The 27,937-nt window shown below is 42.8% G+C and overlaps 2 protein-coding genes across 2 annotated transcripts in view; one reads left to right on the top strand and one right to left on the bottom strand.

Annotated features, from left to right (window-relative positions):
- zgc:158328 (uncharacterized protein LOC567225 homolog) overlaps positions 1-27,937 on the top strand; it is a 215,016-nt gene that overhangs the window by 118,824 nt on the left and 68,255 nt on the right. Inside the window, 3 exon segments of the mRNA XM_034168130.1 lie at positions 978-1,106; positions 13,318-13,452; positions 21,823-21,957. Of these exon segments, the coding sequence (XP_034024021.1) occupies positions 978-1,106; positions 13,318-13,452; positions 21,823-21,957 (399 nt within the window).
- LOC117508382 (EH domain-containing protein 2-like) lies at positions 88-6,507 on the bottom strand. Its single transcript, XM_034168131.1, has 6 exons — positions 6,179-6,507; positions 5,897-6,073; positions 4,876-4,973; positions 3,137-3,549; positions 2,865-3,029; positions 88-2,776 (listed from the first exon to the last, which is right to left on the bottom strand). The coding sequence occupies exons 1-6, from the start codon at positions 6,397-6,399 to the stop codon at positions 2,216-2,218; spliced, it is 1,635 nt and encodes a 544-aa protein (XP_034024022.1). The 5' UTR covers positions 6,400-6,507; the 3' UTR covers positions 88-2,215.

Genomic DNA, 27,937 nt, shown 5'->3' with positions numbered 1-27,937 from the left:
TGTCTTTATTTTTACAACTAGTGGGCTAAATTACTTTAACATTACATGAGTGCATGACTTAAACCCCATTTTCGGATTTTTATGTGACAACAAAACATAACTGAATGTTTCAAAGTCACACAATCAGTATAAATTTGTGTGATGAGATGATGAGTGAGTATAAATATTCCTGCATTTGGTTGAGCAATCTCTGTGGAAGAGTGAACAAAACATCTTCACCCTTTTCAAGCCATGTGGGAAGTGCAGCAAACAGCATTGCAAATGTTATGCATGATGGTGTTCAAGCTGTTAATATGCATGTCAGAGGACAACCTGGGGTCAGATTACACAAAGTTAGCCATGTATAAATATTTTGCTTTTTTTTGTCAGGAAGATGTAAAATATTATCAAGCCACTCCCACACTAGCAAGATAGGCGTCAATATATATGCATGCTTTATCTGTAGTTCAGTCAGACAACTGACAAATGAAAATATTAGCAGCCTACAGCAGCACATAGGTTGAGTTTGAGATTATTACTTGTGATATTGGAGAGTGATGATTAGATACGTATACACATTTCCCCCACGTGGAGCCCACAGGTGGCTGCTGGAGTGGAGGCGGGACTGACAGCAGGCAGTGACCTTGATGGAGTAGTAGTGGTGGCTTTCACAGTCAGAGGGGAGCTCTGGGAAACTGCATTGTTAACAGCCTGCCCAATTTGAAGTGATGTTTAGTAGAACGCATGTACATCTATTACAGTGTGTGTAACAGATTATATGAAATATGTCAAGTATATGTGCAGCAAAGCAGCTTGAGTTGCCTGCCTGAACTAGCTCGCAGGCTCGCTCCATTTGTTTTAACTAAATGTTTAATATTTTAGAGTATTTAAAGTCATGTGCTTTAAAGTAGATACAAGTAGATGTATGTAGATATGCTTTCATTTTATTGCTCTGATAATTCTATAATGCTTTGACATTCTTACTGGTGTTCTTACAGGTTGTCCACGGGGCTTTTTTGGGAAACACTGCCAAAGGAAATGTAAGTGTCCTAACAGTGGGCACTGCCACCATCTCTATGGAGCCTGTGTGTGTGACTCAGGATTATATGGGCGATTCTGTCACCTATGTAAGTACAAAGATTTTCTCATACAATAACAATTATGATGATGAAGTTATCACAACAAAGTAATGCTCACTCATCACATTTCCAGTTTTACTGATATAATTTTGATTTTCATGAACACACATGCATTTATGGCCAGTATGTCTGCCGTATGAGATAAACACAAGCTTGTAGTAAAAATATTGTGATACCTATTAATTGTCGCTACAAACAGCTTTATGTGATGATTGTTGCTGTTATTTTCTGGATTACTGCTTCAATGCAGAAAATGTGGCATAAAGACAATAGATATGAGCTGAAGTTATCAGAGGTAAATGTCAGGATTTTGTATCAGATGTTTTGTGATGATTAACAAACAATCCATTTACTTATAATTAGGCTCTTGAAGCTAATGTTTAATAGCATATGCTAGTTTTCAAGATTTTTTTTAAGTAAATCTGGTACCACCTAAGATCATGATTAGGATAAACATACTTGGCTCTGAAGTGCAAAACACTACAATGGTTACAGAAAAATAAACATACAAAGGTTGCAGCACAACTTTTCAGTAAGAAATGGTTTGTTGAAAGATCCCTGTTCTCTGAGTAGCATGAATGAAGTGATGCACTGTCAGATATTGGAGTCATCTAAAGGTCTGTGGTGTCAGGACCAGAAGAGAGGCAAATAAACATGGCACAAGATGGTGTCATGCCAAATCTGTCCTGCTGCCATATGTGGTGCGACACATACCATTGAGTGCATAAGGGCTGGCAAAGGCAATCCTGATTGCCTGGAAGTATCATCCACAAACTTTCACGCCCTCCTCCATACTAGGGATAAATGCAACATGACAAATGGTATCGTGGACTGTAAGAAATGTGTCACTGAGGTTTTGAGAGCAACTTCCACAAAAATAATCCCTGATGAAGTGGACACCAGAGTGATGGAGATTGCGAAGATGATAGGAGCATCCAGCACTGAGACAAGTCAGTCATACTTCTGAGAAAATTTGGTTTTAGTTTTGTCTTACCATTGTTGTTGTGCTTTGCATTTGAACATCATAACTACTTATCATAAGGAATATTATGTTGGACAAGGAATATACATACATCTTCATCCTGTCACGACTATATTTACTCTTCATCACTGGTTGAGGTTAGTCTTTTTGACAGTGGCACCAGGTGAGAAGGCAGCTCTCGTGGCAGCCAGTAACCTTCCAGTTTGCCCTCAATGAGGTAAACAGCTAAAGCAAACTCCTCACTGTCCAACATACCATCCCCATCCACATCGGACAGCCTCCAGATATGACCGAGCACAGATGTTGGTAGCAGGGTGGTCATCATCCACGCTTTGACTTTGGTGCTGCTCAATTTGCCCTCCTTTGGGTCGAGGTTGTAGAAAATCTCATCGTATTTAGCCTTGTGTTTCTCCACCGCCCACTCACTGAGATCTTTGTCATAGCTATCGCTATCTTTGGATGCTTGTTTGAATGGGTCATTCTTGTAATGCTCTGGCTTGAATGTACCTAAAAATTCAGCATCAAAAACCCCAGCTAGGGATGTTTTTGTTAGTTCTTCTTGATGAATCAAAGGAATCAATTTTGCTATGTCTGTAGACAGAAGTTTGTCCAAAGAAGCCATGAGACTTGGTTTTAGTGCTTTGAATTTTGAAAAATCTTGACCCAAAAGTTGCTCCTGAAAGAAAAAAAAAAAAAAAAATCAAATGATGAGTGGAAATTTGTGATTTAGAATGCATGCCAAACTTTGGTGTGTAATGGTCAACCTGCATCTTGGTGCAATCAGGAAAGTCACCAGCTGGAACCCGATGTTGTTGCTGTATTTTGCTGAAGATTACAGGAAGCTCATAAATCAGATTTTGCTTCTTGGTTTCTTTGCAAAAAATGGTTGGCATCTCCTGCTTAAGATAGCTAATAATGTGGGCATGTGCCTAGGAACACGACAAAGACAAACACAAACACAAAGAAAAACAACAATACTGTAAGTAATTGTGATACACATATTCTGATTTACATTTTAATACACAAAAGGTCTCACCCGCACTAAGCGTGCTCTCTTCACCAGGTCATTCAGTTTTCGTATGACAGCGTTGCGTGGAAGATTCCTAATATCAGTCAAAAGATCCTCTTCTTCCAGCTCGATCAGCTGGTAGTGATCACATATCTGTCTCGGCTCTGCCCAGAAAGATCCGATGTAAACCCGAAGGATCTCAGGCGTTCGAAACACTTTCCCCAACGACCACATGAGTGCACCATACACTCGCATCAGTTGTTGCGAGTCTACCCTGTCGGCTTTGTTCAGGATGACATGCAGCTTGTCCTCGTGGCCGTATAGAGCCCCAAAGGCTCGGGTGAGCTCATCGGAGAACTCGAGTTTATGTGCATCAAACAGCAGGATGATTCGATCCACACGCTCTGCAAACCACCGCAGGACTGCAGGGAAGTCATATCCTGGGGATAAGGAATGAAAACAGGGTTTTCATTAGTAATGTATGGAATGTGGCAAGCCTTGTTGCCTTGAGACGTGGAGGAATATGTAACATATCCCAGTGGCCCTGATTTGTTACAAGCCATTTAGTTACGACCATAGATTGTGTTCATAAAAGAATGTGTTCATAAAAGAAGCCTGAGTTCTTCTACACAGCTCCTGTGTTTTACCAATCTTGCTAAAAGAAAAAGCAAACAAAGACAGGAAGATGACCACATCAATTTAAATGGTCCAAGCATGACCTAGGACACAACATGGCAGTCAAATAAAGCTTAGAATGGTAGTTGCCATGGGGTGATTCTTTAACTACGGGCACTATTGGCCTTGTAAATGTAATTTCCACCACACCATTGCCTTACAATATAAAGTGCCTTGGGGCAACTGTGTGTTGTGATTTGGCGCTATATACATGTGCTCTGATGTTACTGTTTATCTCCATAGAAACTATCCACACAATCTTTCATACAAACTTTTTAAAGGGACATTATTGTTGTGGTGGAAATTACGGCAATAGTGTGGGACAACTACATTTTGTTTAAAAAAAATCACAACAGTTGTATGACATTGAATACCCCAATTATGTTTTGATTATTTTACTGATATTTTATTCAGAGATATTTTAAAACATTAGAAAAAACGTTTGTTTACTATTCATTTTCAAGTCTGGGTGTGGGACAAGCACAAAATGGCAATATTTGCATATAATGATGCTGAAAAAAGGTGAAAAAGTCATCATAGACTACTAGGACAAATTTCTTCAAACACTTTCATTGTAAAGATAACTATAAAAGTGTGAAATTTCCCCTTTTTTCTTTTTTTCATAAAATATGATCAAGGGACATAAAAGTGCCCGTAGTCTAAGAATCACCCCATGGTGGCATCAGGGCATCTTTGCTGCACTTTTGCTGTATTTCTCTGTATAACGCAGGCATAGCAAAACTCTTCTCATCAAACCATGTTGTCCCACAATTTTTTGGATTGAAACAAACTAAAAAAACTATGTGTGTGTGAAGCACAATGCACATATACCTTTCTGTGGAATTATTGGGTTTGAACGGGAGCACTAATGAAATGTGTCCAATATGGCTCAATTGGGTTTCTCGCCTTGTTGAGCTTGATCTGGTGTGCTCCCTATTTAAATTAGAGGGCTGTGCTCGCCTAGATTTGGCACAGGTGCAAGGACACGGGACATTTTGTATCAAACCACACTTGGATCAGATCAAACATGATTAAAATTCTGTAGTGTAAGTGCCGCGAGTGAAAGATATTTAAAAGGTATTTTGCCTCACCTCGACTTAGTTTTCTCTTTGCGGCAGTCAAGATGCCGGGTGTGTCAATAATGCTGATACTCTCAAGGATGGGATTTGGCATCTGGGCGCACTGTAACCTGCAAAGAAGAAAGAACACTTCATGTGTCTGCAGCTACGTACATTCACATTAGAAGTGATTTACCTCCACGAGATCTGTTTTTTTTTTTTTTTTTCTGAAGGCCACTGTTGTGGTCAGATTCCTTTTTCATTGTTTTTAACACAATTCACTGCCTGTCCCTCATCTCTCATTGCATAAAATTGGCAGCAAGCTTGTCCAGCAGAGAGTTGGAGATGGCTTTAACCCTCTCATTCCTCTGTTTATCTATCTGTTTTACCAATTAATTAACATAGAGATCAATGGGAGACATTGTAAACATATTAATTCACAAATGGCTAAACATCTACAGTAATCACCTTTTTCTTGGAGCAGATCCTACCTCCCCTTCACATTTCATTGTAATTTGTTTCTTTGTGAGATGTCCTTCTATGTTAACATTACCCCCTTTGCACAGGTAATAACAATGCCAATCTTACATGTTTATATCACAGCAAGCAGCAGTGGCCTTGGTGGTGAACCAGTCTGAAAATGAACTTGTCCCTCAAAACATCACATGATCCAAATAAATGCTGTGCACAAGACCTTTTGTTTGTCCTTTTATCTATTTTCTATATTTCTATCTATAAAATTATTCCCTCGAACAAGCCATGTCCAAGCTGCAGACAAATATGTGACATATAAAAGAAGCAAAACAGCATACGTTTTTTCTATTGATATGTTGCAACAAAGTTTACCAAATTGTAATCGCTTTATCTACATTATTTAGTATTTTAATCTGGAGACTTATAAAATGATGTAATTTATTGTTCTTGAGTTATTTTAAAATAGAAGGAATACTCATTTATTTATTTACTCATTCACTCACTGCATTTTATAGTGTACATGCCTTGACCAAAGTCCAGAAATTTGTTTATTATTAATGATGAAAATTCTGTCACCAACCTGTTGAGAAAAGCATTTCCAAAAGGGTTAAGATTACGAAATGGCTTTTTTGGATCCACTGTTAAGGCATTTCCTGGAATGATTCCTTCCTTTTCACCGTACATCAGGGCTGTAAAACAGTCTGTGGTTGGCTCTGGTCCAACTCTGCTACCAGGAAAATCTTGATCTATGAGATACCTTAACACACCCATCACACACACAAACACACAAAAAGTAAAAACTCTTATGATTGTGTGTAGAACACCAGATGGACAAAGGTAGTTTTTATGCCATGTTTCATACCTGATAAATGTTGTCTTTCCAGTTGAGTACTGACCCATCACCAAGACCATTGGTTTGTTGTCAAAATCTGCATCCTCATAGCTCGGAGAATGAAAGTGATGGAAAGAATAATATTTCTCTATTGGCAGCAGCCTCTTATAATAAAGATTCTTCAGCTCCTCTGTCACCATGCTGAAATCCCCCAGTGTTCTGGGCTTTTTCCAAAGTCGACGGATGGACATATTGATGAAGATTAGATGCTAATTTCTTAGTGCAGATGCTGCTCACGCTTCTGAGAGTAAACTGGACAATGGAAGAATGTGCATAAGGAGTATTATCCGATTCTCACAGCTGTCTGCTACATCCTGCAGTGGGACATTTGGAGGGTGGAGAGGGTGTAACCAGAGAGTGCAGCTGCACCTAAGTTTAAGCCAATATCAAGTAGGACAGGGTGGAGTTGAGTTCATATTTGTTGCTGAAAAGGACAGATTTTCTGTGACTCTCGAGAGGTTATGGCAATGCTTGAAGATTTTACTTCATGCAGCCTATTCAAAGCTTCTGTTTCTAGCATCACATTTGCACATTACTACTGTTCAAAGCAACAATAGAAATCACCATTATATCATTGTGTTTCCCAAAACTGAAGAAAAGTGATGGGAATGTAAGTTTGTGTGGAGGATATGCCTTAATCTTTTATGATACTCTAAAAATCTTTATGATGTCTACGTCTTTGCAGTGTCTGCTGAGGGCTGTTGGAATCCACAAAAAATTCCAAAATGCACATGGCCAAACAAACAATCATGCATCTTAAAACAACTCACAGTTGGATGTTGGACAGTGTAGTGGTTGAAAACTGATAACGGCTTCTACTGATAAATTTGGAAGTCATACTAGAACTCCCCAGTTCTGGCCCTGACTGGGGATGTTGTCAGGTGGTGGAAGGAGTACTTCGAGGATCTCCTCAATCCCATCGTCACATCTTCCGAAGAGGACGCAGAGACTGGAGACTCAGAGGCGGACTCATCCATTACCCAGGCCGAAGTCACCGAGGTGGTTAGAAAGCTCCTCGGTGGCAAGGCTCCTGGGGTGGATGAAATCCGTCCTGAGTACCTTAAGTCTCTGGATGTTGTGAGACTGTCTTGGCTGACATGCCTCTGCAACATCGCGTGGCAATCGGGGACAGTGCCTCTGGATTGGCAGACCGGGGTGGTGGGCCCTCTGTTTAAGAAGGGGGACTGGAGGGTGTGTTCCAGCTATAGGGGGATCACACTCCTCAGCCTCCCCGGTAAGGTCTATTCCAGAGTACTGGATAGGAGAATTCGACCGATGGTCGAACCTCGGATTCAGGAGGAGCAGTGTGGTTTTCGTCCTGGTCGTGGCACACTGGACCAGCTCTACATGCGCCATCGGGTGCTCGAGGGTTCATGGGAGTTCGCCCAACCAGGCCACATGTGTTTTGTGGATCTGGAGAAGGCGTTCAACCGTGTCTCTCGGGGCACCCTGTGGGGAGTGCTCCGGGAGTACGGGGTCCAGGGTCCTTTGCTAAGGGCTATCCGGTCCCTGTACGACCGCAGCAGGAGCTTGGTTCGCATTGCCGGTAGTAAGTCAAACCTGTTTCCAGTGCACGTTGGCCTCTGCCAGGGCTGCCCTTTGTCACCGGTTCTGTTCATTATTTTTATGGACAGAATTTCTAGGCGCAGCCAGGGTGTAGAGGAGGTCTGGTTTGGGAACCACAGAATCTCGTCTCTGCTGTTTGTGGATGATGTGGTTCTGTTGGCTTCTCTCAAATCAGGACCTTCAGTGTGCACTGGGGCGGTTTGCAGCCGAGTGTGAAGCGTCCGGGATGAAAATCAGCACCTCCAAATCCGAGGCCATGGTTCTCGACCTGAAAAAGGTGCTTTGCCCTCTTCAGGTCGGTGGAGTGTCCTTGCCTCAAGTGAAGGAGTTTAAGTATCTCGGGGTCTTGTTCATGAGTGAGGGACGGATGGAGCGTGAGATTGATAGACGGATCGGTGCAGCATCTGCAGTGATGCGGTCGCTGTATCGGACCGTCGTGGTGAAGAGAGAGCTGAGTAGGGGGGCGGGGCTCTCGATTTACCAATCGATCTACGTTCTGATCCTCACCTATGGTCATGAGATTTGGCTCATGACCGAAAGAACGAGAAGAACGCGAGTACAAGCGGCCGAGATGAGTTTCCTCCGCAGGGTGGATGGGCGCTCCCTTAGAGATAGGGTGAGGAGCTCGGTCACTCGGGAGGAGCTCGGAGTCGAGCCACTGCTCCTCCACGTCGAAAGGAGTCAGTTGAGGTGGCTCAGGCATCTTTTCCGGATGCCCCCTGGACGCCTCGCTGGAGAGGTGTTCCGGGCACGTCCCATTGGGAGGAGACCCCGGGGAAGACCCAGGACACGCTGGCTTGGGAATGCCTTGGGGTTCCCCCGGAGGAGCTGGGGGAGGTGTGTGTGGATCGGGAGGTCTGGGCGGCTTTGCTTGAGCTGCTGCCCCCGCGACCCGACTCCGGATAAAGCGGAAGAAAATGGATGGATGGATGGATGGATACTAGAACTCTTTGGTTTGAGTGAAATGTTTATCACAGCATACTTGGGCTACAGATGTTGTGTTTTCATTGGTTGGCTTATTGGCAGGATTAGTAAAATGTAATAAATTTTACAGTATGTGGTATGGGTTTGGCCTGGAATAGACCCCAATAAGGTTTGCAGTGGATGCAGGAAATAGGGGCATATGCAGTGGTGGGCACAGTTCCAATAATCCGATAACAGATAATTATCAAAGATAATGTTTTCATTATCGGATTATCTTTAAAGATATCTTTAAAAACCATTATCGGACTAATTATCCTCCGATAAATTTTTGTCTAACTTTTAGACCGATAACATAGTAAACAAAGCTGAACAGCAACAAACATTTTTAAAATTTAAAATCAGTTGAGCACCTACCTGTTAAACGTTTCTTAACAGATGTATAGTTCTACCCTCTGCAAACAGAAGAGAGCTGCTTCTATGAGAAACTGCTCTATCCTCTGCAGGCAAAGGAGAATTGGTCACACACACACAAAAAAAATTTCCTTTAACACTATACTGATACGCTGGCAATATCACCCAAGTCATCCAGAGGCATACATTTTTAACTTATGGTTCAAATTTTAACCAAACTAATTTCGGACAAGTTATTTAAAATTACTGTCACATCTGAAGTTTTATAAAGTGAAAATATCAAATATATGTTTTAGTTTTAAAGTAATGCACTAATTTTTAAGGTTTTAGTGAGCACATGCTGTGCCCAGCAGTGCATCATGGGTAGGATAGGGTAATCTCAGTACGTTCACGACAGGACAAATGCATTTCAGACACTCTGTTCAGGCTCCACGGACACCAGCATTAAACTCCAGTGCCTAAAACTCTTGTGAATATATTCTCTGGGTTTATAGACGTTGTTATTGTATTTGCGTTTGTTAAATTCCACGCATCTTAAATGTAGCAGACACGGATTATGTGGAATTTTGTTTTGGCAAGTTTTCACGGTCTCTACTGCCATCTACTGGCCAGTAGTGTTCATTGCAGTTCATGGCAGTATTCGTCCTGAAGCTGGTCAGACACTGTATGATATTTTTAATCACTGTACTCTGTTTCAGTTCTAACTGTACCACAGAACCGCGCGGTGTAAAAGTTCAGAGCACCCGATTTATGTTCTCACACACATTGTACGTTCAAAAACCACACGTCGGACTCGTGTTTCCAGAAGCAAAACGTAAGCTTTTTTTTCAAACTTAATTTACAAAAACTCTCGATGAGAGACATCAAAGTTTAAAAACAAAAGAAAATAACAACAAAAAAAAACATTACAAGATAGCTCTGTGGTGTTTGCACATGCACAGTGCAAGCGGTTGGATGCTTGTAGCTCTTCAGCAGCAGGATACCCTCACGATGGCTGACCAGAATAATATTAAACTGGTTTGATTTTCATTTGACCATACGATCGGCGATCAGGAGGTGGTCGTGAGATGTTAAACACAGCTTGTTACGCCATGTACACTACACGATGTAGGACGCGCGATTAACCTTAAACTTGGTCCAAAAAATTCTCGCATGAATGAAAAATCATCTGAAAAAGGGCCAAAACTCGCACAGTATAAAGCCAACATTTATGTGTCAAGACAATATTTAGTGCACGTTTTACAATATAATAAAACGTGTGCACAGTATAATAAAACGTAAGCACAACATCATAAAATGTGCGCACAATATCATAAATTGAGCGCACATTCTCTCCACATGCAAAACATTTTGCGGTGACACTTCCAGGGCTCCGTAAAAATGCTTGTTTTTACAAATAAAAAAATGGAATATTTTACAAAAGCACATTTATCTGTAAACACTAACACATGACACATTAACGTGTTGGTTTACATAATGAATGACTCAACCAGTCAGTGTTTAGTAGAGGCACATTTTACCCAGAATCCTTTGCGATCTGTCTGTGTTTGTTACAAAACCTCAGAATTAGTGCATTATTCAATATTAAAAGATATGTTATATTTTAACTTTGTATAAATGACAGAATTTACATTAATGGAGTTATTCTATCGGTATTAATATTATTTATAAATCAAAACCATAAGTCAACACTGCTTTATTTTCCAAGACCTCCGCCTGACCGGAGCGTTGTGATTGGGTAGAGAGCTGGGCTTTGGCTGCTCTCAGCTGGCTTCTGTGCTGGAAGCTGTGTAGTAAACAAAAGCTTCCAGCAGGGGGCAAGATGTTCAAAGACAGAAGTGTGGGCTCATTGTTTGGGTCTGTTGTCGCTTTTGTTGCTACCAGAAGCGATCGTGGTGTTAAAACTCAAATTCAGTTTATTAGTAGTTGCAAATGTACCAGAGACAATACTGGAATTTATCGGTTATCTGTAATTTCCAATACATTTTTGGGTGGTTTATCGTTTTATCTTTATCAAAGATAACTTTTCAGTTATCTGATTATCTGTTATCGAAGTTAATTTTTTGGTTATCTGTGCCCACCACTGGGCATATGTAAATAATTAGCAAAACATTTTTAGGATATTTTGGGTCTTGGTAGAGGTATGCCCTGTAATAAGTGCCCATCTATGGGTGAATGCATGTCCTTTCTCATTTGTCTAGATATATACATTTATCCAACCATTAACCCAAAAGCCACCCTACTAAAATGTAAGGGCCCCTTCACACATAGTACGAAGTTTGGACAAAGTGCACACTTACTGCACATCATGCAGGAATCCTGTGCAAACTGTGTAATGTTGTCCCTGTCGCCAACACCTCGTACACCTGTTGCTACAACTATTTGCGCACACAAGTGCCTGAAAGACAAAGTGTGCACTATGTGAAGCAGTCAAACCTTCTCGCGGCAGGTATCAGTCAAATTCCAGGTGACACGCACGAACACTTAACACTGCTCGCATGGCACTTAGAAAATGTGTGGCCAGTCGCACTCTTGGCACAACAACAGACTGAAGACGACCACTGTTGTACTGCTGTGAAATTTGTCTAAGTTCCCCATGAGTGTGACTTTGCAAACACACACTGACACATGGGTGTGTGCGCTCCACTCACGGGAGGCATGGCTTCCAACAGAAGCAGCTGTGGTGATCTGTCATTCTGGACATTCCAGCTACACAACAACTACTGTGTTTGGACAGTTATGGACTAACAACTGTCTACTGTGAGGTGCGTGTGTCTGATTGCTGTATTTACGTGGACACAAATAAAAACATATATTGCCATGGTGGTGAAAAGCTGCACCAAGCAATAGTTACAGAGGTTACATTTAATGGGTCCAAGAAGTTTCTGAATGTCTTAGTTTTATGCTGCATGAAAGTCACATTGCTGATGTCTATCATTATGGTCCTGATATTGTTCTGAATATCCAAGTTATTTTTAGGCCCCCAAGAACGTCCTGATTATCAAAAGGTACCTTCAGGTCAAGGAAAGGCAACATTGCTGGTCTTAATAATATTCCTGATTATCAAAGCTATTTTTAGGCAACTTTGAGGTTACATTACATGCTACATTAATTTTGGTTAGAATACTGGTCTGAATGATCTGGCATAAGACGTGTGCCAAATCCCAATGCAGATCGGTGCTGGCTCTCCTGTGGTGACCCTGAATAAAATGTGGGCTGCCAAAAAACAAACAATTCATTATCAAAGTAATTTTTAAGCCATGGGAAGACAATGTTCTTTGTTTCCTTGATTAGGCTCTTAATATTGGTCCCAATATTGCAAGTTATTTTTTCAATCACAGGAAAGTCACAATGTTGACTCCAATTATTATGGTCCCAATACTGATATATTGTAGAGAAGGCAGCTGAGTGGGCTAAGAAGTTGGGCTACCAATATGTAGACCTGAGTTTGACTCCAGGTAATGCTACCATTCTGTGTCACTAGAAAAGAAATTTCATCTGCTTTGTCTCAATCCAGCCTTTGCTGGAGAAGTAACATACTTCAGACTCTCATTCCATCCAGGGGGAGTTGTGGACTCTCATCTGTTAAATGCTGTGAAATCTGGACACAAACAGTGGCTCCAATGGGTCTCAGGGCCTAGAACAAAGAAGAATGTTGCTCTTGATTATCCTAATTTTATTTAGGCTTCGAGGTCACGTGTTGATAAAATGGAAAACTGCTGAGTTCTCTGCAACGTTTTGCAATTCCAAATGTCTGGTGGTAGCACTGCATCCTAGCAACAGCAAGCCACTCTCCATGGATTACACAGAAAACACAATAAGCAAGGATATTTTTCATGATTGCCTTTTTTATATGATGTGGAAGATGTATGCAGTGACTAAATTTTAGAATATTAATTCATATTTTTGATGCTCAAGATGTTTGTTTGATGACACCCATTACCTTTTGGTCAGGTTCCAGAAAGTACGTAGTAACGTAGTGTATTAAACACCACATAAAGGTTTTCTGTGCTTCATGTTAAACCAAATTACACGATGAGCAGTTTATTATTCACACATGAAATCTATGGTAGGTCCAATCCATATGTGTCTGTTTTTTAAAGATATGATTCACACATGAGAATTTGTCAAACTCATATTACACTGAACATTAGCTAAACTCACACTCTGTCTGTTTTTATGTTGTTGCTGTCTCTTCCGCCCCTCAGCTTGTCCCAGGTGGACTCACGGTGCAGGCTGTTCCAAGGAATGTGACTGTGTTCTGGAACATTCCACTGGCTGTGACCCCAAGACAGGAAGCTGTTTCTGTAAGCCTTCCTACCACGGACCACAGTGTGAGAAAGGTGCGCACTACAGAGAACACGGATTTCTAAGTACTTTTATTTATGTTGCTATTCAAGTAAGCTGTCAGGGTCATAGAAATACAGTTCAGATTTGTGTTAAGTTGTACTCACAGTAAGTATTCCCAGGATAACTTCACATTGACCTTCTTAGCAACAAGCTGAGCATATTGAACAAATTATTTTCTAAGCAACTTTATAACAATAACTATAATAATGATAAACTGTACATCTTATAGCAAAAACTGAGTTTTAGTAATTCCAGTAGCTCTAAGGAAATATACTTTGACAAATAATGTTTTCGTCATAGCAATCTCTGATATAATGGCTAACAGCTGTAAAAAGCTGTTTCAGTATTGGGTAAATGTCCATAGAATCTAGTGCAAAGTGTGCCTGGAGGCACTTTCTGTTGTTTTTCATTTTATTTTCATTTTTTCCAGACATTCTAAATGGCAAACTTGGCAAACAAGGAATGATTTTTTAAATTGTTACTAGTAACTAGTACAGTTACTTAGTTAACTTTTACATAATAATTGTTACTCTATTGATTATCTTTTACAATTAATCAAGTTCATTCATTTTTAACCGCTTATTCGGGTCCCTGTCGCAGTGGCAGCAGAGCAAGCAGCTCATCCCACATACCCCTATCCTTAGCCAAGTCCTTTAACTCTTCCCAGGGGATCCCAAGGCGTTCCCAAGCCAGCTGGGAAATATAATCTCTCCAGCATCTCAACAGGAGTTGAGATGCTGTCCAGGAGTGTAAGCCTAGATACCTGACGGAGAAATCTCATTTCTGCTGCTTGTATCCACAGTCTTATTCCTTTAGTTATTACCCAAAGGTCATGACCAAATTGACTGGTAAATTGAGAGCCTTGCCTTCTGGCTCAGCTCCTTCACCACGACGATCCAGTACAGTGTCTGTAAGATTTCAGACGTCGCCCAAATCTGTCTAATTCGCTGTTTCACAGTTGTGAATCTCGTGCCGTCTCGCGGTCCGTGACTTACGCAAGAGATCAGTTTCAGCAGAGTTCCGGTTCAGGGCACAATGTAAAACAAACGTTGTGAAGTACGGACAACAAGACAACATCGGGGCACGGCAGAAGTTCATCACAGGTACTACACCTCCTCTAGATATCCCTCTCAACTTGGGAGAATGTGTCAGCACCATAATTGCCCATGAACTCGCTGGATCAATGGCATCCACGTCCTCATTAGCCATTGTTTAGGGCCCCTTCACACATAACATGATTGAAGCAGACTAGTGCATGAAGGAGGAATTGCATGCCATTCCTGAAAAATCTGAACCACCTCTAATGCTTCAGACACCTGTTGCTACAACTATTCGCGCACACCAGCGCCCGAAAGACAGAGTGCCCTGTGGGGCACATTCAATCCCTCTCGCGGCAGGTGTCAGCCAAATTCCAGGTGACACACATGAACATTCAACACCACTCGCAGAGCACTTAGGAAATGTGTGGCCATTTGCGCTGTCAGCACGAAAATAGTGAGCAGACAATTACTTTCAAGCTGGATATGAAATTTGTCTAAGTGCCCTCACGAGTGTGGCGTTGCAAAGCAACACACATGTTGCATGCCAGAGTGTCAGGCTTCCCCCTCAACACATGTGCCGTGCATATGTATCTTGCGTGTGTTGCGCTGCCCCCCGCTCTCTCCCTACAACACATAAGGCATGTGTGTGTTTTGCGCCCCCCCCATCTGCAACACGTGGCGTGCCGGGGGTGGGGGTGGGAGCGCACTTGCATGAACTGCTGACATGTATGTACAGATGGGTACTGGCCAGCCACGTCTGAGCGCACACAGCGCAGCGAGCCACCTCCTACCTGATCACTAGCCAGAGACTCACTGACAGCTGCAAATGATGGCTGAGTGCACACGACATGTCACATTAAAAACATAGAGACCACAGTCAGGACATGTATATTCATAAGTACTACAATAACTACATACCCAATTACATAACGAATAACTAAAAAAAAAAAGATCACATAACAGACACAGAGAGTGACATGCTGGTGTGTGTGCTGAATGGACAGGGGGCGTGGCCGCCGACAGCAGCATCTGTTGAGATCTCTGCTTCGGGATGTCATGGCTGGGGAACACTGCTGGGTGTTTTGACAGACATGGCCTTACAACTGTCCACTGTGACACACATATGTCTGCTTGCTGTCCTCACGTGGACATACATAAAAACATATATAAATTGTTTTTGAGGCTTGCCTCTACTGGTGGTTGGCTCTCACTGCGGTATTGTATCACTTCCTGTTCCGGAGCACAGCGGTGTTTTTCTGTATCTGTTAGCTGTTTAATCTGCGCAGTTAGATTGATCTAGTTATCTAGATTACGATTTGTTTCCCAGTGTAATCTTTACGTGCCTTAACTAAAGCACTCCTTCTGCTGAATCACCTCTAAATTATTTACACATTATTCACTTTGCGTGTTTTTAGGAATCCGCTAGCTTAGCGTAGCTACTAGCTCTTAGCCGATTTAGCATGGCGGCTTCTCCTGTCTCTCCCGCACTTTTCTGCTCTGGGTGTGAAATGTTTAGTTATTCCTCGGCCTCCTTTAGCAGTAACGGTACTTGTAATAAGTGTAGCTTATTCGTAGCTTTGGAGGCCAGGCTGGGCGAATTGGAGACTCGGCTCCGCACCGTGGAAAATTCTACAGCTAGCCAGGCCCCTGTAGTCGGTGCGGACCAAGGTAGCTTAGCCGCCGTTAGTTACCCCCTGGCAGATCCCGAGCAGCCGGGAAAGCAGACTGACTGGGTGACTGTGAGGAGGAAGCGTAGCCCTAAACAGAAGCCCCGTGTACACCGCCAACCCGTTCACATCTCTAACCGTTTTTCCCCACTCGACAACACACCCGCCGAGGATCAAACTCTGGTTATTGGCGACTCTGTTTTGCGAAATGTGAAGTTAGCGACACCAGCAACTATAGTCAATTGTCTTCCAGGGGCCAGAGCAGGCGACATTGAAGGAAATTTGAAACTGCTGGCTAAGGCTAAGCGTAAATTTGGTAAGATTGTAATTCACGTCGGCAGTAATGACACCCGGTTACGCCAATCGGAGGTCACTAAAATTAACATTAAATCGGTGTGTAACTTTGCAAAAACAATGTCGGACTCTGTAGTTTTCTCTGGGCCCCTCCCCAATCAGACCGGGAGTGACATGTTTAGCCGCATGTTCTCCTTGAATTGCTGGCTGTCTGAGTGGTGTCCAAAAAATGAGGTGGGCTTCATAGATAATTGGCAAAGCTTCTGGGGAAAACTTGGTCTTGTTAGGAGAGACGGCATCCATCCCACTTTGGATGGAGCAGCTCTCATTTCTAGAAATCTGGCCAATTTTCTTAAATCCTCCAAACCGTGACTATCCAGGGTTGGGACCAGGAAGCAGAGTTGTAGTCTTACACACCTCTCTGCAGCTTCTCTCCCCCTGCCATCCCCTCATTACCCCATCCCCGTAGAGACGGTGCCTGCTCCCAGACTACCAATAACCAGCAAAAATCTATTTAAGCATAAAAATTCAAAAAGAAAAAATAATATAGCACCTTCAACTGCACCACAGACTAAAACAGTTAAATGTGGTCTATTAAACATTAGGTCTCTCTCTTCTAAGTCCCTGTTGGTAAATGATATAATAATTGATCAACATATTGATTTATTCTGCCTTACAGAAACCTGGTTACAGCAGGATGAATATGTTAGTTTAAATGAGTCAACACCCCCGAATCACACTAACTGTCAGAATGCTCGTAGCACGGGCCGGGGCGGAGGATTAGCAGCAATCTTCCATTCCAGCTTATTAATTAATCAAAAACCCAGACAGAGCTTTAATTCATTTGAAAGCTTGACTCTTAGTCTTGTCCATCCAAATTGGAAGTCCCAAAAACCAGTTTTATTTGTTATTATCTATCGTCCACCTGGTCGTTACTGTGAGTTTCTCTGTGAATTTTCAGACCTTTTGTCTGACTTAGTGCTTAGCTCAGATAAGATAATTATAGTGGGCGATTTTAACATCCACACAGATGCTGAGAATGACAGCCTCAACACTGCATTCTATTATTAGACTCTATTGGCTTTGCTCAAAAAGTAAATGAGTCCACCCACCACTTTAATCATATCTTAGATCTTGTTCTGACTTATGGTATGGAAATAGAAGACTTAACAGTATTCCCTGAAAACTCCCTTCTGTCTGATCATTTCTTAATAACATTTACATTTACTCTGATGGACTACCCAGCAGTGGGGAATAAGTTTCATTACACTAGAAGTCTTTCAGAAAGCGCTGTAACTAGGTTTAAGGATATCATTCCTTCTTTATGTTCTCTAATGCCATATACCAACACAGTGCAGAGTAGCTACCTAAACTCTGTAAGTGAGATAGAGTATCTCGTCAGTAGTTTTACATCTTCATTGAAGACAACTTTGGATGCTGTAGCTCCTCTAAAAAAGACAGCTTTAAATCAGAAGTGCCTGACTCCGTGGTATAACTCACAAACTCGTAGCTTAAAGCAGATAACCCGTAAGTTGGAGAGGAAATGGCGTCTCACTAATTTAGAAGATCTTCACTTAGCCTGGAAAAAGAGTCTGTTGCTCTATAAAAAAGCCCTCCGTAAAGCTAGGACATCTTTCTACTCATCACTAATTGAAGAAAATAAGAACAACCCCAGGTTTCTTTTCAGCACTGTAGCCAGGCTGACAAAGAGTCAGAGCTCTATTGAGCTGAGTATTCCATTAACTTTAACTAGTAATGACTTCATGACTTTCTTTGCTAACAAAATTTTAACTATTAGAGAAAAAATTACTCATAACCATCCCAAAGACGTATCGTTATCTTTGGCTGCTTTCAGTGATGCCGGTATTTGGTTAGACTCTTTCTCTCCGATTGTTCTGTCTGAGTTATTTTCATTAGTTACTTCATCCAGACCATCAACATATTTATTAGACCCCATTCCTACCAGGCTGCTCAAGGAAGCCCTACCATTATTTAATGCTTTGATCTTAAATATGATCAATCTATCTTTGTTAGTTGGCTATGTACCACAGGCTTTTAAGGTGGCAGTAATTAAACCATTACTTAAAAAGCCATCACTTGACCCAGCTATCTTAGCTAATTATAGGCCAATCTCCAACCTTCCTTTTCTCTCAAAAATTCTTGAAAGGGTAGTTGTAAAACAGCTAACTGATCATCTGCAGAGGAATGGTCTATTTGAAGAGTTTCAGTCAGGTTTTAGAATTCATCATAGTACAGAAACAGCATTAGTGAAGGTTACAAATGATCTTCTTATGGCCTCGGACAGTGGACTCATCTCTGTGCTTGTTCTGTTAGACCTCAGTGCTGCTTTTGATACTGTTGACCATAAAATTTTATTACAGAGATTAGAGCATTCCATAGGTATTAAAGGCACTGCGCTGCGGTGGTTTGAATCATATTTGTCTAATAGATTACAATTTGTTCATGTAAATGGGGAATCTTCTTCACAGACTAAAGTTAATTATGGAGTTCCACTTGGTTCTGTGCTAGGACCAATTTTATTCACTTTATACATGCTTCCCTTAGGCAGTATTATTAGACGGTATTGCTTAAATTTCATTGTTACGCAGATGATACCCAGCTTTATCTATCCATGAAGCCAGAGGACACACACCAATTAGCTAAACTGCAGGATTGTCTTACAGACATAAAGACATGGATGACCTCTAATTTCCTGCTTTTAAACTCAGATAAAACTGAAGTTATTGTACTTGACCCCACAAATCTTAGAAACATGGTGTCTAACCAGATCCTTACTCTGGATGGCATTACCCTGACCTCTAGTAATACTGTGAGAAATCTTGGAGTCATTTTGATCAGGATATGTCATTCAAAGCGCATATTAAACAAATATGTAGGACTGCTTTTTTGCATTTACGCAATATCTCTAAAATCAGAAAGGTCTTGTCTCAGAGTGATGCTGAAAAACTAATTCATGCATTTATTTCCTCTAGGCTGGACTATTGTAATTCATTATTATCAGGTTGTCCTAAAAGTTCCCTAAAAAGCCTTCAGTTAATTCAAAATGCTGCAGCTAGAGTACTGACGGGGACTAGAAGGAGAGAGCATATCTCACCCATATTGGCCTCTCTTCATTGGCTTCCTGTTAATTCTAGAATAGAATTTAAAATTCTTCTTCTTACTTATAAGGTTTTGAATAATCAAGTCCCATCTTATCTTAGGGACCTCGTAGTACCATATCACCCCAATAGAGCGCTTCGCTCTCAGACTGCAGGCTTACTTGTAGTTCCTAGGGTTTGTAAGAGTAGAATGGGAGGCAGAGCCTTCAGCTTTCAGGCTCCTCTCCTGTGGAACCAGCTCCCAATTCAGATCAGGGAGACAGACACCCTCTCTACTTTTAAGATTAGGCTTAAAACTTTCCTTTTTGCTAAAGCTTATAGTTAGGGCTGGATCAGGTGACCCTGAACCATCCTTTAGTTATGCTGCTATAGACGTAGACTGCTGGGGGGTTCCCATGATGCACTGTTTCTTTCTCTTTTTGCTCTGTATGCACCACTCTGCATTTAATCATTAGTGATCGATCTCTGCTCCCCTCCACAGCATGTCTTTTTCCTGGTTCTCTCCCTCAGCCCCAACCAGTCCCAGCAGAAGACTGCCCCTCCCTGAGCCTGGTTCTGCTGGAGGTTTCTTCCTGTTAAAAGGGAGTTTTTCCTTCCCACTGTAGCCAAGTGCTTGCTCACAGGGGGTCGTTTTGACCGTTGGGGTTTTACATAATTATTGTATGGCCTTGCCTTACAATATAAAGCGCCTTGGGGCAACTGTTTGTTGTGATTTGGCGCTATATAAAAAAATTGATTGATTGATATATCGCTGTTGTGACGGGCTGCAGCAAGCGAGCACACAGTGTGCACATTGACAGGCTAGCCCGGTGAAATGGACCGTCAGATCATAACACGCAGCGTGTGATCTGAATGTCACGTCACCCACGTGAGCTCTGTTCCACATGAAGTGGTGTCTGTCCTGCGGTGCGTCGCCCACAGGACACGTGTCGGGCTGGACACGCGCAGGGCTGGCTTGACACGCCTGGCCAGCAGAATCAAAATTTTGACCTTTAACCACCATGAACTTGACATTTGCCAAAACAAACACCTTAAGGCAATTTTTGGGTGACCCTACAGTATATCAAGATCAAGATCTTCCGCCATCTTGAAATTGAGACTTCCAGTTAATGAGCTTCTCACTCACGTGTTTGGCATCATTAGAAACACCAGCTCAGCTGTCAGATTTCCAGGGTGTGAAATGGCCACTGGTGAATTCCGAATCACGTGTGCGCCACAGGCACAGCCGTCTGTGGTGCACAGCCTCTCCAGCCAAAGACGGCATGCGAACTGGCGCACAGCCATTTGTGTGTGCGTACAGGCTCTCCAGCCAAAGACGGCATGCAAACATGCACACAGCCGCTTGTGTGTATGCGCACAGCCTCTAAAGCCAAAGATGGCATGCGAACAGCCCTTTGTGTGTGTGTACAATGTTCGTTGCAAGACGTCGGACTTGGGAGGTTGGACAAAGTTGGACAACTGTCAAACGGAACGCTGATGGTACAGTAATTATGCAAACGATGAGGAACCATTAAGACAGAAAGCAAAACGAATACGGACGACTTGAAGTTGTCGTCGGGATTCGTACAGGAACGAAGCTGGACGACGGTTAAATTGTGTCTCTGAAAGTCACCTTAAGTTCAGATTTATTGTTTCGTTTTAGCTTCAGTGTCCTTCATTAGTGCCGTGTAACCGGGGCTTCACTGCTAGGAAAGTTCAACAACCAAAATACCAACATTCTGCGCGCAAGGAACATCTTTCTTTGTGTGACTGACATTGTTATTCAAGTATTCAAAAGGCTATTCCTACCACCATACAACTCCAACTACACACGAGAAAGTTTCTTGACAGTTCTTGTTATTGAAAGAAACCACATCTCCCTAACCAGATAGAGTTGTGACATCATCACGCATGTCCGTAGGTGCTGTCTAGTGGGATCTTGAAAATCTCCCATTTGGACATTTTACATGAGATTTTCTGCTGACCCATTGATGAAGGGAAAAAGTACATTGTTGTCAAAACTTTAGTTCTTTTGCATAGTGTAATGATACTACCGGTAAACAAAGGAAAAACAGCTGTTCATATTATCCGGAACATGACCTCGTGAAAATATGGTAAAATTAAACATTTATCAACAGAGCTGATGATCAACCAAACATTATTTGACTGATCATTGCACAACAGACTCTCTGCACTTTTAAAAAATGTGCACATTGTGTTGAACGAGCATGACTGTCTGTGAACTCTTCTGCTCTGTGTCTCAGTGTGCGAGGTCGGTTTCTTCGGTGCAGGCTGTGAGCAGCCGTGCGACTGTCCAGGTGGAGGGTCATGTGACCCCAGGACTGGAGAGTGTAGCCAGCTGTGTCCTGCAGGTTTTCATGGAGACAAATGTGAACTTGGTGAGACATGCATTTCATTTTCCAACAAACAAAACAACTTTTATCTGGGTACAGTGAAACATGTATTGACTATACTATTCAAATGTAATTTTCAAGTATCTGATGTGCACATCCATCAAATAATTTGGTGCTGCTATCTCTTGAGCCTAAAATCCTTTATGGAAAGGGCTCATGGTGACTACCGAGCATTTGGGCATGTATACTCACATGTCAACTGGTGCCGTTGTTGTTTTTTCTTGTGCAAACACAGTAAACTAAAAATACAAAGCATTATGAATGAAATGTTGAATTTCTCCTATTTTATAGAAACTTCTTCAACTTCTTCAATATAGCTCTCATGATTCTGCATTTTTTTTTTTTAATTTATAATGGTTTCTTCCTTTGATGGATTAAGAGGATTTAGGCCAATGAAGAAGCGTAGCTTTTTTATGCATCCACCTGGTCAGAGCAGGTGTTACTTTTGTTTTAAAATATATCATTAAATGATTAAAGAGGTGCAAATGCATGAGTCCTCATTAGGGCATCGTGTGGCTGTTTGCAAATGTGTGGTGGGTTCTCTCACTATTCTGCTTTTTGCATGGTCACTCAGATTTTGAGAACTGCCTACTCCACACAGATTTACCATACAGTACCACAATGTTTGCTTTTCTTAATGACTGATGCAAATGAAGTAAGAGACATATTCAGTGTCTCAGGAATGTATTATACCAAACAGTGCCATTACTTACACAACCAGGTGAAGGAAGCGGTGTGCAGTAAAGATGTGGAGCTACTAGCAGTAAGCTTGCATCCTTACTACACCCCTAGAGAATTTTCACATGCCATCATTATCTGTGTATACATCCCACCGCGAGCTGTACCCGACAATGCCTGCGATGTCATTCACGTGACTGTTGCGAGGCTACAGACACAACACACGGAAGCTTTCTTCGCCATAACTGGAGATTTCAACCATGTTACCCTCGACTCCACCCTCACGAACTTTCATCAGTTTGTCGACTGTGCAACAAGGAAAAACAGGACAATCGACCTCCTGTATGCAAACGTGAGAGATGCATACAGTGCCACCCCCCTTCTCCCACTGGGTTTTTCCGACCACAATCTGATCCACCTTCAGCCAGTGTACATCCCAAAAGTACAAAGGCTCCCAGCTACCACACGCACCTTCAGGGAATGGACACCAGAAGCAGAGGAGGCACTGAAAGACTGCTTCGAGACCACTGACTGGAGTTTACTACAGGGCAGTGATGACCTGGAGGAGGCCACAGCATGTACTACAGATTACATTAACTTCTGCATGGACATTGTTGCACCAACTAAGACTGTTCGCTGTTACCCCAATAACAAACCCTGGGTAACCAGAGATGTCAAACAACTCCTCAACAAAAAAACAAACTTTTTAAGGAGGGCAACTTGACAGAGCTGAGGAGTGTACAGCGTGAACTCAAAAGCAGCCTGAAGGAGGCCAAGGTGGCATATGGGAGGAAGATGAAAATGAAAGACAACGCTAAGGAGGCATGGCAGGGGATCAAAAACATCACCGGGTGTGGGAAGAAGAGAGGCATGGCTGAGGGTGACCTGTCTATGGCCAGCGACTTAAATCACTACTATAACGGGTTTGGCAACTCTGGGATGGGGGCAGCCAATTCTCTTGTCACCTCTAAAGCCCCCCCCCACCCCCCCTACCCCCACTTGACAATGACTCTGACAACGACCCTGACATTGACTGTTCAGCCAGCTCCCATCTCCCTCACTCACTACCCCCCACTCTCAGTATCACTCCACCCTGTTTCATGGACATGGACATTACATCCCCCATCCCCCAGCTCTGCCTATGGTCTCCACTCCCATCATTCACCGCACCGCCACCGCACCCTCCACTGATGGACACAGCTGGCTCACCAACCCCCACTGCCTCTATGCCCCACCCCACCCCCTCACCTCTGCTACTGGAAACAACATACCCACCACCCACCCCCCCAAACCCCAACCCACCACCTACAATCACCACAGACCAAGTGAGAGGGGTACTGAAAAGACTAAAATCCAAGGCGGCTGGCCCTGATGGCATCTGTGCAAGACTACTAAAGACATGCAGAGGCATTAGCTGAGCCGCTTCATCACCTGTTCAATAGGAGTCTGTAGGAAGGCAAGGTCCCTACACTGTGGAAAACTTCATGCCTGATACCAGTTCCGAAGAATGCACACCCCAAAGAACCCAATGATTACAGACCGGTTGCCCTCATCTCACACCTAATGAAAACATTCAAACGTGTGCTGCTGCGTTACCTTCTCAAACCCCAGGTACGTCAAGCACTGGATCCACTGCAGTTTGCCTACCAAGAGAACGTGGGAGTGGAGGATGCTGTCCTGTATCTTCTTCACAGGGTACACTCTCACTTGGACAAGGGTGGCTGTGCTGTGAGAATCATGTTTTTTGATTTCTCCAGTGCTTTCAACACTATCCAACCACTGCTGCTGAGAGATAAACTGGTGCGGATGGGAGTGGAACCTGGCCTGGTAACTTGGATCACAGATTACCTCACCGAGCGGCCCCAGTTTGTAAGACTGGGTGACCTTACATCTGAGATGGTGGTCAGCAGCACAGGAGCGCCACAAGGAACGGTGCTCTCCCCGGTGCTGTTCACTTTGTACATGACTGACTTTAGCTACAATTCTGTGACATGCCACATGCAGAAGTTCTCGGATGACACTGCAATTGTGGGGTGTATCAAGGACAGTCAAGAAGAGGAGTACAGGGGACTGGTGGAGGACTTTGTGGGATGGTGCCGAACCAATCAGCTGCACCTGAACACCACCAAAACCAAGGAAATGGTGGTTGACTTCAGGAGATCCGCCCCGACTTCGGTGCCTGTCTCTATTGAGGGAGAGAATGTGGAGACAGTCTGCACCTACAAGTACTTAGGGGTGCACCTTGACAATAAACTGGACTGGTCTACAAACTCAGATGCACTCTACAAGAAGGGCCAAAGCAGGCTCTACTTCCTCAGAAGGCTGAGGTCCTTCAATGTCTGCAACCGACTTCTGCTGATGTTCTGCCAGTCTGTCATGGCCAGCGTGCTCTTCTATGCTGTGGCGTGCTGGGGTGGTAACATTAGGAAGAGAGACGCTGGACGTCTGGACAGACTGGTGAGGAAGGCAGGTTCGGTGGTGGGCATGGAGCTTGAGACTCTCACTTCAACAGCTGAGAACAGAACCCTGAACAGACTGGACTCTATAATGGACAATCAGAAACACCCCCTTCACACCATCTTCACTAACCAGCTGAGTCTGTTTAGCCACAGACTCCGTGCTCTCTCCTGCAGGACAGACAGGCTACGAAGGTCCTTTGTCCCATGGGCCATTCAACTGTTTAACAACACACAGAAGGACACTAAGAAGGACATCATCATTGGGGACTGGACTGCCTAAGACCCCATGTCCTCCAGTTATTCAAGGATGCTACGTTTTCACTACAAGACACTAGAACAGTTTTTACCCCACTATTTTTCACTACCTCTCCCTCAACTCATAGGATATGTTTTTGCACAATTGCTTTTTTTTTCCCTCCCTTGACCTTGACCTGTGTTAATGCTGTTGTGTATATGTGTGTCTTGAAATGTCCATGTGGGCATTATGTGTATTTGTGTAAGCTACTTGACACCTTAATTTCCCTCTGGGGATCAATAAAGTTACTCTGCTCTACTCTACAAATCATCTTGGCTTTGAGATGTTATTTAATTTATATCAAGTTGTAGAGATTTGCTTAAGGAGGATTAAGGAAGATAATTTCAAAAATTTTTGTATAGAGAAGCCTGAATTACTTTTTGTGTTACAAATGTGTAAAAGCCCAAAGGGGTGAACACTTTTGCAAGACACTGTAGCTGTGACAGTCGGCAGCCTGCATAAAGTGCATCCAGAAAGTATTCACAGCGCTGCAATTTTTTTCCATGTTACAGCCCAACTCCAAAATGGATGAACTTCATTTTTTTCCCTCAAAATACTGCATACCCCATAATGACAATGTGAAAAAAGTGTTTTTTTTTTTGTTTTTTGTTTTTTTAGATTTTTGCAAATTAAGAATTTAATAAGAAATCACATTTACATAAGTATTCACAGCCTTTGCCATGAAGCTCAAAATTGAGCTCAGGTGCATCCTGTTTCCACTGATCATCCTTCAGATGTTTCTACAGCTTAATTCGAGTCTACCTGTGGTAAATTCAGTTGATTGGATGACATTTGGAAAGACACACACCTGTTTACATATAAGGTCCCACAGTTGACCGTGCATATCAGAGCACAAACCAAGCATGAAATCAAAGCAATTGTCTGCAGACCTCTAAGACAGGATTGTCTCAAGGCACAAATATGGGGAAGGGTACAGAAACATTTCTGCTGCTTTGAAGGTCCCAATGAGCACAGTGGCCTCCATCATCCATAAATAGAAGACATTTGGCTTTACCAGGACCCTTTCGAGAGCTAGCCACCCATCTAAACTAAGTGATCAGGGGAGAAGGACCCTAGCCAGAGAGGTGACCAAGAACTCAATGGTCACTCTGTCAGAGCTCCAGCATTCCTCTACGGAGAGAGGAGAACCTTCCAGAAGGACAACCATCTCTGTAGTAATCCAACAGTCAGGCCTGTATGATAGAGTGGCCAGATGGAAGCCACTCCCAAGTAAAAGACACATGGCAACCTTCCTGGAATGGTAAATGGACTGCATTTTAGCGCATCAGACGCACAAAGCACTTTACAAATAATGCCTCACATTCTTCCCGATGTCAGAGTGCTGCCATACATGGTACTCGCTACACACCGGGAGCAACTAGGGGATTAAGGAACTTGCCCAAGAGCCCTTAGTGACTTTCTGGTCAGGCTGGAATTTGAACCGAAGATCATCTGGTCTCAAGCCCAACACTTAACCACTAGACCATCACTTCGTGGAGTTTGCCAAAAGGCACCTGAAGGACTTTCGGACCATGAAAAACAAAATTCTCTGGTCTGATTCAAACAAAGATTGAACTCTTTGGCTTGAATGCCAGGCATCATGTTTGGAGGAAACCAGGCACCATCCTGACAGTGAAGCATGGTGGTGGCAGCATCATGATGTGGGGGGTTTTCAGCCACAAGACCTGGGACACTAGTCAGGATTGAGGGAAAGATGAATGCAACAATGTACAGAGACATCCTGGATGAAAACCTGCTCCAGAGCACTCTTAACTTCAGACTGGGGTGACAGTTCATCTTTCAATCAATCAATCAATCAATCAATCAATCAACTTTTTTCTTATATAGCGCCAAATCACAACAAACAGTTGCCCCAAGGCGCTCCATATTGTAAGGCAAGGCCATACAATAATTATGAAAAACCCCAATGGTCAAAACGACCCCCTATGAGCAAGCACTTGGCCACAGTGGGAAGGAAAAACTCCCTTTAACAGGAAGAAACCTCCAGCAGAACCAGGCTCAGGGAGGGGCAGTCTTCTGCTGAGACTGGTTGGGGCTGAGGGAAAAAAACAGGAAAAAGACATGCCGTGAAGGGGGGCAGAGATCGATCACTAATGATTAAATGCAGAGTGATGCATACGGAGCAAAAATAGAAAGAAACAGTGCATCATGGGAACCCCCCCACAATCTACGTCTATAGCAGCATAACTAAAGGATGGTTCAGGGTCACCTGATCCAGCCCTAACTATAAGCTTTAGCAAAAAGGAAAGTTTTAAGCCTAATCTTAAAAGTAGAGAGGGTATCTGTCTCCCTGATCTGAATTGGGAGCTGGTTCCACAGGAGAGGAGCCTGAAAGCTGAAGGCTCTGCCTCCCATTCTACTCTTACAAACCCTAGGAACTACAAGTAAGCCCGCAGTCTGAGAGCGAAGCGCTCTAATGGGGTAATATGGTACTACGAGGTCCCTAAGATAAGATGGGACCTGATTATTCAAAACCTTATAAGTAAGAAGAAGAATTTTAAATTCTATTCTA

Source organism: Thalassophryne amazonica, chromosome 4 (assembly GCF_902500255.1).
Source record: "Thalassophryne amazonica chromosome 4, fThaAma1.1, whole genome shotgun sequence".
Lineage (NCBI taxonomy): Eukaryota > Metazoa > Chordata > Actinopteri > Batrachoidiformes > Batrachoididae > Thalassophryne > Thalassophryne amazonica.
Note: the sequence above shows the minus strand (reverse complement) of the source record. Positions and strands in the feature narration are given on the sequence as shown.